At 40.6% G+C, this 8217-nt stretch overlaps 1 protein-coding gene across 4 annotated transcripts in view; it reads left to right on the forward strand.

Moving 5' to 3' along the window:
• Window positions 1-8217, forward strand: part of klf12b (Kruppel-like factor 12b) — a 58467-nt gene that overhangs the window by 32361 nt on the left and 17889 nt on the right. For all 4 annotated transcript variants that reach the window (XM_042494261.1, XM_042494262.1, XM_042494264.1 and 1 more), the window contains exons 3-4: window positions 730-1273; window positions 7740-7875. In XM_042494261.1, coding sequence (XP_042350195.1) covers window positions 730-1273; window positions 7740-7875 — 680 coding nt within the window. The remainder of the gene's footprint in view (window positions 1-729; window positions 1274-7739; window positions 7876-8217) is intronic.

Below are 8217 nucleotides of genomic sequence, written 5' to 3' on the forward strand. Positions count from 1 at the left end.
TTTGGATTCTTTTTTCATGAGAATCATGCAAGAAAAACAGAGTTTCCTCCCAAATTCAACAGGGTGACTCAACGTATCCTCATATAACTTTTCGTATATTTAACAAATTTGCCTCAACCGAATGAAGTTGGGATGTTATGCACATAACTCAAAGTTACGTTGGTTAGGTTCAGGCAGGTTTAAGGACAGAAACATGGTGATGACGTATCTTAAATTAGAATTAGAATCGGAAATGTTGTACTGCCAAGAAACTTTGCTTTTACGATGAATTTCTAACAAGTTTACTTGGTTTCACATGCAACACAAACACTGGTCTCCTGGGATAAAATCCTGTGTTTGTTTGACCCATCCTCCACCCCAATCTGCCCACTTTAGATGAACTTTTGCTCTTTATAGTACTTCCTCCTTTACTCCCGTCAGCCCATTGGTCACATATCTGCAGCCTTCCCACATACATGGGTTATATACAAATTATTGGATCAGGATTACAGGGATTATATATGAATTCTGGTGCTTTACTGTAGGTATATGTACGTACATTGCATGAAAACAGTCTGACTATAATTGACCCAAATGATCATGTGGGGGGTGAAGCATTCCTCTAAATGTATTCATGGTATGTCTCTCCTCTGTTGTTTGTGGCAGTTTAGTGCATTTTAAGGTATTAAAATAACAAAAATGAATCACTGCAGGAAAAATCTAACATTGATGCTTCTTTTACTTCCACAGTCACCTAAAGTGCGCCCTTATTCTGCGATGGACGGCGTCCCCTTCTTCCTCAGCAGAGTTAAACCCGAACCTCCAGAAGACCTGCTCGCTCACGACCTGCACTTCCACACACAGACCGAGCCTGTTGACCTGTCAATCAACAAACCCCGCCCTTCCTCTTCATCCACCACCCCTACCACCACTTCATCATCTTCCCCTCTCAGATCTGCTTTCTCCCCGTCTTCTTTATCGTCGTCATCCTCCTCCTCCTCCTCTCCATCGGTTATCACCTCAGCCTCATCGGTGCTCACGCCAGGCCCTCTGGTTGCCCCCGGAACGGGGGTCAGAGGTCAGCCGTATTTGCACATCCTGCACTCTGTGCCGCCGCCTCCATCCAGCCCTCTGAGCCTGCAGGGAGCGGGGAAGCTGGCCAGCCATGTTCACCGCATCCCTGTTGTGGTACAGTCACTGCCTCTCATGTACACCACTGCCGTTCGATCACCCTCCAGCCTCAACAACGCCATCATGCTACCTCTGCTGGACGAGGTCAAAAAACAGGGCAAAGGTGAGACCGCGCTCTGTGAATTCACTCAATAGTCATATGGCTGACGTTGTTATTTTGGGATTTCTCATTTCCTGAAACAATCTCAAAATTGCTCCAGCATCTATTCAAACACTGATAAAGCTGTAAAGAAAAGGATGATACATTATGACTTAGACTTTGTGGTGCTACTGCCTCATATTTTCTAAGATTTATAACATAAGCTGTCTGACTTGAGTCTTTAATAGAAAGTTTCTCTACCTTTCCACCCAATTGGACATCAATTATCCTACAAAAAAGATTTACTTTAAAAGAATACTTTACCCCAAAAATGATAATTTGTATACCGATTACTTACTCACCCCATGTTATGTTGCTTTTCTGAAGAAAACTTTACTTCTCTCGCATGCCTCCACGGTAAATGAAGAATCCAAAACCTGAGAAAATTCTTGATAAATGAAAGAGAATTCCTGCAGATCTTTAAAAAGTCTTAATGCACATTCAATTCATTAATCCATAAATAAGGCCTTATTTGGTATCTAAATGTCTTAAATTAATTTCTCAAAAGACTTGAAAATGCTGGAAGCTTGGAAGAAGCATATTATGAATCCTTTTTTCTGACATTGCATCGTAAAATCTCAAAAAAAATGGTTTTTTAAAATAATTTATGGAATTTAACTTCACACAGCTCAGACTCATCTGCGCATCCAATCAGAAGAAAAAAACACAATCCTTTTTCATGGCAAACCAAATGAATACTTTTATGATGACACAATATGCTCATGGTTTTCCATGTGTTCAATTCAAGAAAGTTTCAAAATTTGTTCAGCATTTTAAGTAGATTATCTAACTTTTAACTTGTTTTTAAGTCATGGTCTATGTTGAAGTTAACATTTGGACCACATTTTTTCCTAACTCTGTATAAGTATTGGTTCATGTTTTTCTTTATTTATTATCTTATTTTAGTTATTGTAAAATGTGTCTTTCAGTTCAGAGGAACATTTAAAAAAGTATTCAAAAGCCTTAAATTTGACTTTCTTTAAACTTTAGGACTGGATAGTTAAACAGTATGCCTGATTGAAAAGTCAACATACATTAACAGAATACATCGCCCACAAAATGATAACTCGTATATCACTTACTCGGCCCATGTTATATTGAGCTCTTGAAGAAAATATTGTTTTTCTTGCATGCCTCCAAAGTCAACGAAGAATCCAAAAGCAGAGAATTATCTTGATGTATTGAAGTAAATTGGGGCAAAACTATATCAAAACATCTCTCATTTATCCATTCGTATACTCGGTATTTCCCAATTTCTTCCTCAAACCTTACTATTTAAAACTCTTCCACATTAACAGTCTACTGCACAGTTGGTTAGCAGGCCTTCACAAATGCTGGCCTTTAAACTCTGATCGATGACATGCATGAGCGGAGTTTATATGCACTTGCTTGCCCATGCGGAAGTGTTTTGAATGGTAATGTTTCAGCAAAAAATGCATATGGATGAGTAGCACACCTGGGCAAGCAAGTGTGCATTCAATTGAAATCCCACCTTCCAGCTCGGTCATTGGCACAGAGTTCTGCTGTCACTCAGCGACACTTGTCCTCTCTGTTTAGTTCAGTTTATCAAGAATTTTCTTCACAAGTTCACGGTAACACTGGTTGAGTATGTTAGATACAAACAAACATTTTGGGGAGAAGTATTCCTTTAATGTTTGTGAGATCATTGATTTCTTATTGAAGCTTCTCAGGTAGATAGTAAAAAGTCAGGATGATGGTTGGAAACAAGTCAGACAGCTCATGTTGCTATGTAAAACTAATATGTTAAAGTCTGAGTCACAATCAGGGTTCCCACAGTCATGGAAAAACTCATGGGACAAGTTATGGAATCAATAAAAAATCATTGAAAGTTTTGCAAAAGTCATAGAATTTTATAGTGGGTAATTGAATTGTTAAAGTAATCTTTCATGATTAATCTTCCATGTAATGTAACATAACAGCAAATTTATTTTCTATAGCTGTGGACGTAATGTAGCTCCAATATGCGTCGATGTGTGATTATGTTTTATTTACCATCATGCACGTTTCCTTATTTTCTTCCCACTTTCTGTCTCTCTGTTCACGTTTGCAAGCTGGCTGGAATTACTTAGGAAAACTGTTTGAACCTGATATAAATAAATTACAAAACGCTGGTCCATCGGGACAAGAAAAAGATCTAAAATGGGTCCTTGAAAAGTCACCGAAAAGTTTTAAAATTTTATCCTTGAAAATTAGTGGGAACCCTGCAAAATGCATCATCACTGGCATTACAGTTCCTCTACAGCTCTAGACTGTGACGTATTCCTTTATCAACATGATTAAATGTTTTTGATTATTAGTTGTCAACCATCTCAATACACCCAAAATGTTAAAACACTCCAAAAAAATTATTCTGAATTTTCAAGAAATGTATAAAAACGTTCCATATTTGATTTTTCTGAGTCAAAAACAGCAGATGATAAATACAGGTACACGCTGGCAGCAAGCAGTGGGGAAGTGGCTGCAATAACTTTGTGATGTGTCTTGAGATATCCCAATGACAACCTGTTTATGTTGGTATATTTGTCTTCCCAGATGTCCTACTGTCTTTAGTCAAAGAACTTGCAGATACAACTCTGCGAGAGCCGACTGTGTGTGTACATTCTTCTAGCGCCGGCCCCTCAGGCGATGATGTTCCCTCCTCAGACTGAAGATGAGTTTTACAGATTGAAAGGCGCTCCCGTCTTTAACTGACATAGATTTTGCTTGGCTGTCTTAAATAGCCTCTGGTGCAGGTAACCAGGGCCACACCAGCTGTTGCCTTTCTTTCTATCGAGACGCAAACATCCGGGGCAGTTTGAGTATTAGACCTCGCTGGCCTGGCATAGACTGTGTTATTGGTTTTCTCTCTGGGTGTGGTTTTACTGCCAACCGCTGGGAGTGAGCCTACAGAAGGTGTTTCTGTCCAACTCTGAGCCGCACACAGGCCCGCTGTTGGTTGTAAAAGAGGTTGCTTCTTGTGACTCCCTGCAGGATGGACAGAGACACTCAACTCACACCCGCGCACTCACACAAGCAAACATGTGTAATTAGAGCATGTAGTCAGAAAGATGGTCGGCTGGGTGGGGTGCTCCCCTTAGAGATGGGCGTTTTATGTCTGCTCCCGAAGAGAGGAGAGGAGAGGAAAGAAGGAAGGACAGGAAAAACAAGACTTGCATAAGAGGGTGTGGATGGATATTGAAGACGGGTGGCACTTACACAAACACATGCACACACACATACGCGCGTACACAGTCCAACATCAGCTCTGCCCGGCTCTGAAAGCACAAAACACAAAGGAAATGGGGTGAATGAGTGTTGAACGTTGGGTGTGGTGGATTCAGTCACTTTTAATGAGATTGCAGTCAGACAAACAGAACATTTAGCTATTTATTGCACTTAAAGGTTCAGTATGTAGGATTTAGAGGGATATATCTGCAGAGATGGAAAATATAATAATAATGCAAACTTGACCAAAGCATAGACAGTTCAATTGTATTAATAAAAAATGTACTGTAACAGTCGGTTTTCAGGCCACACAACAGTGTGTAACATCCAATTTAAACTCAATACACCTGAATACATTTGGACCATCACTAACGCATAAAGAAACTATTTGATTTAACTGAAAAAAGGAAGTGTGCAGGCTGCCTTAACATTTTAAGTTGACTGAATTTGAGAAGACAAGTTGAGGTAATTTTGTAATGATTCAACTTGTCTTCTCAAATTCAATCAACTGAAAAATTTAAGGCAACTTGCAAACCTCTTCTTTTTCTTTTTTTTTTTTTAAAGTTCAATAAATTGTTTATTTTCAAAGTGTTTCTACAGTATCCCAGAATTAACAAACCACATAAATGGCACCATTTGTGTTTTCATGTTGGCCACCTTAGTTAGAAACCCCTCCACAACAAGCCAAACAGCACTGGAAAAAACAGATTTTAACATGAAACTGTGTTTTTACCAGATTTAGTCGCCATGTTTGTTTGTTATGGAGAGAAAGAGACCTCTACAGATTATTTGGCTCTCAGTTCAAACCTCTTGAACGTTTAGATCTGAAGTCACAGAGAAAAACGGTAAGCATGCATTAGCTGGTCCTGGACTAGCAGCCTGTCTTGACAAGCTGAACACCATTGGACATAAACTAATTTGCAGTGTGAAATTGCTTTATTAAATTTTTTAAACCAGTTTTAGTAATCTGCTTACCTGTTTCCCACAGAATTACAATCAGTGTGTTGTGGTAGCTGTAAGGGTGGGAAATGTTAGTACTCTATGTGTGTCCCCTCTCAAAATTCTGTAAACGCAGTTTGTCAGAACTTGTCAGCTCTTTTATTCCTCTGCAGCTGTTTTAAGAGTCACGTGGTGGATAATTGATCTGTTTATCAGTCAGAGCTGATCAGATCAATGGGTAAGAGCAGAAAATAACACAAAGTGAGTGAAAGTAGACTCTGAGACCCAGCATGATGAGCAGTTAAGTTTCACTTTGCTGCACCTGTCCTGCTGCACTGCTGCTCCGTCTATGCCTAGAGTACGCTCTGCACTCCGATGTTTCCGATGTACTCCTCATGAAAAGTCCAGCTCTAAAAATAACAAATAAATAAGTGGCAACAAATGTTTTAGATTAGTGGGCCACCACAAATAAATTAATGTGTGGGAAACCCTGTGGTCTATCTGTTTTGGAGAGAAAGAGATATCTGCGGATAACTTGACTGCAGGTAAAAAACCCCTGAACAATGAAGACTTCTAACCAGGAGAAGTTTCAGCTGATTGTAATCTGCAATCCTCACCACTAAATCCCTCTAAGTCTCACACACTGTTCCATTAATGAGAATATTTACACAGAAATTCCAGTAGTCAAAGTAGAAGATATTAAGTGCTACAATATATCATATTTTTTGTTTCATATGGTCCTATTTTATTTGGAATTTTTCCTTTTAGGTGGCACTATTGTTCAGTTGCTGGAAAAATGAGTCCACTCTCCTTATATGAACTTTAATGTGAGGGTCAAGAGCTCAGATTTACCTTGTTTGACTTGATACAAACCAAACAATCATGTGCAATGATGCAAGTCTCAGTCATTCTGAAGCTTTCAACACAGATACAAAAACACTTCCATGCACACACACACACACACACACACACACACGCTCACGCACACACAGGTTGGCCATCCTCTTTAAGAGAGGGCGGGTACCCTTCCTTTCACTGCTGTCTCCCTGTCTCCGGCAGGAGGTTGCCATGGAAACAGGGCTTGACTGGAAACAACAGGAGAGAAAGAAAGAAATCCGGTGCTCTGCCCACCTCTCCACCACTCCTCCTTTGTGTCCCTCGCTCAAAATACCCCTTTCTAACACACGATGCATTTCGAACTAATTACAGGTTTTCCATAGGGTAGGCGAGCTGGTGACCACTCTGCATGTCTTAGTCTACGAAAACAGTTAGAAACCTTTAAAGCAAAAGCTCCAGCAGACTTACAGCATTATTTCTGCGCGCCCCCCCTTCAGTAATAACACCATGTCCGCTTCTAACTCTAGACCCTTATTATGGGCCATTATGGACACAGTCTCGGCTGAGAGGGCAGAGGAGGTGACGTCCTGATAGCTTTTATAAAAGCACCAGGCGTACAGTACAACTGAGGATGCTGCGGTAGAAAATGTATCTCTATTATATTCTGTGTGCAATGCTTACATTTTCAGAAACGAGACTAGTTATTAGTCATTGTAATATCTTAGCTGTGCAGTTCCCAAGTTGTGTAGTCCTTTGCCTTTTTTCTAAATTACTGTATAACTCAATCAGTGTTTAATCCGGTGGATTTCCAGCGACTTTTCTTTGACAAGTCCTCTCCGACAGGTTTTTATTTTTTCTGACATTCATCTCTTGAGTTATCCAGGATGTGCACAGCCGGTGTTCATGGAGACAGAGAGGACAGAATGGCTGCAGGCTCTGGCAATATATCCAATCAGTTGTCCAGGGGAGAAGTTGTCACAACTTGTGGAATAGATGTTACTTTGTCATGCAGCTCAAGAGACAGAGACCCCTGCGCTCACTGGCTCGGAGGCTCGGAGGCTCGGAGGCTCATGGTTAATGGCATGCTGGCCAGTCAAAAGTTGCATGGGCTTTTCTTGGTTACTGTGCAAAGAGAAACAAATCAAAAGAAGAGACAAAGCTAGCCTGCTAATTATCAGGATGTTCTGTGAAAAGAATACAACAGCAAACGGGTGGATTTAGACTTTTGTGTTGTCCTCGGGCCTTTTATGGGGAAGTTTGTCATTATCATGAATATGATTCTCTGTCAGTTGCACATGTAGGGGAGCAGAGTGCTCAGCAGAGTGGCACTCACGCGTGCACACATACTTTTAAGTTGGACATATTCACACACACACATTCAATAACAAATGTACCCACTGACTCCCGTGTCTGTGTCCCGTCCTCGCAGCACACGCAGACCCCAACGGCCTGTCGCCAAGGCAGATCAAGAGTGACAGCGATGATGACGACTTGCCAAACGTGACCTTGGATAGTGTTAATGAGACCGGCTCCACTGCGCTGTCTATAGCCCGCGCTGTACAAGAGTGAGTATTATGATCTGTGCACGTGTGTGTGGGAAATGTCGAGTCTCTATGCTGACTTTTTCTCCTTTACTGACCCCAACAGCTCTAAAAAAGTCTTGACTTGAGCTTCTATTTCTGATCCATCTTGTCACAGGAATTGTTTTGGTCTTGATCCTAACACTCTGCTGTGGGCAGCTGTTAAATTTGGTATCTGGGAGTTTTACTTTGGTCCACTGCTGTAGTATTCTTAGTGTTGGATAAAGTTGGTTTTTTTCCACATTATCATTCACCCCAGTAGTAAACACTCACAACAACAATTCATCTGTTTATTGAAATAAATGCTTCATAGCACATTGTAGTTAA

This window comes from Plectropomus leopardus, chromosome 10 (genome assembly GCF_008729295.1).
Source record: "Plectropomus leopardus isolate mb chromosome 10, YSFRI_Pleo_2.0, whole genome shotgun sequence".
NCBI lineage: Eukaryota > Metazoa > Chordata > Actinopteri > Perciformes > Serranidae > Plectropomus > Plectropomus leopardus.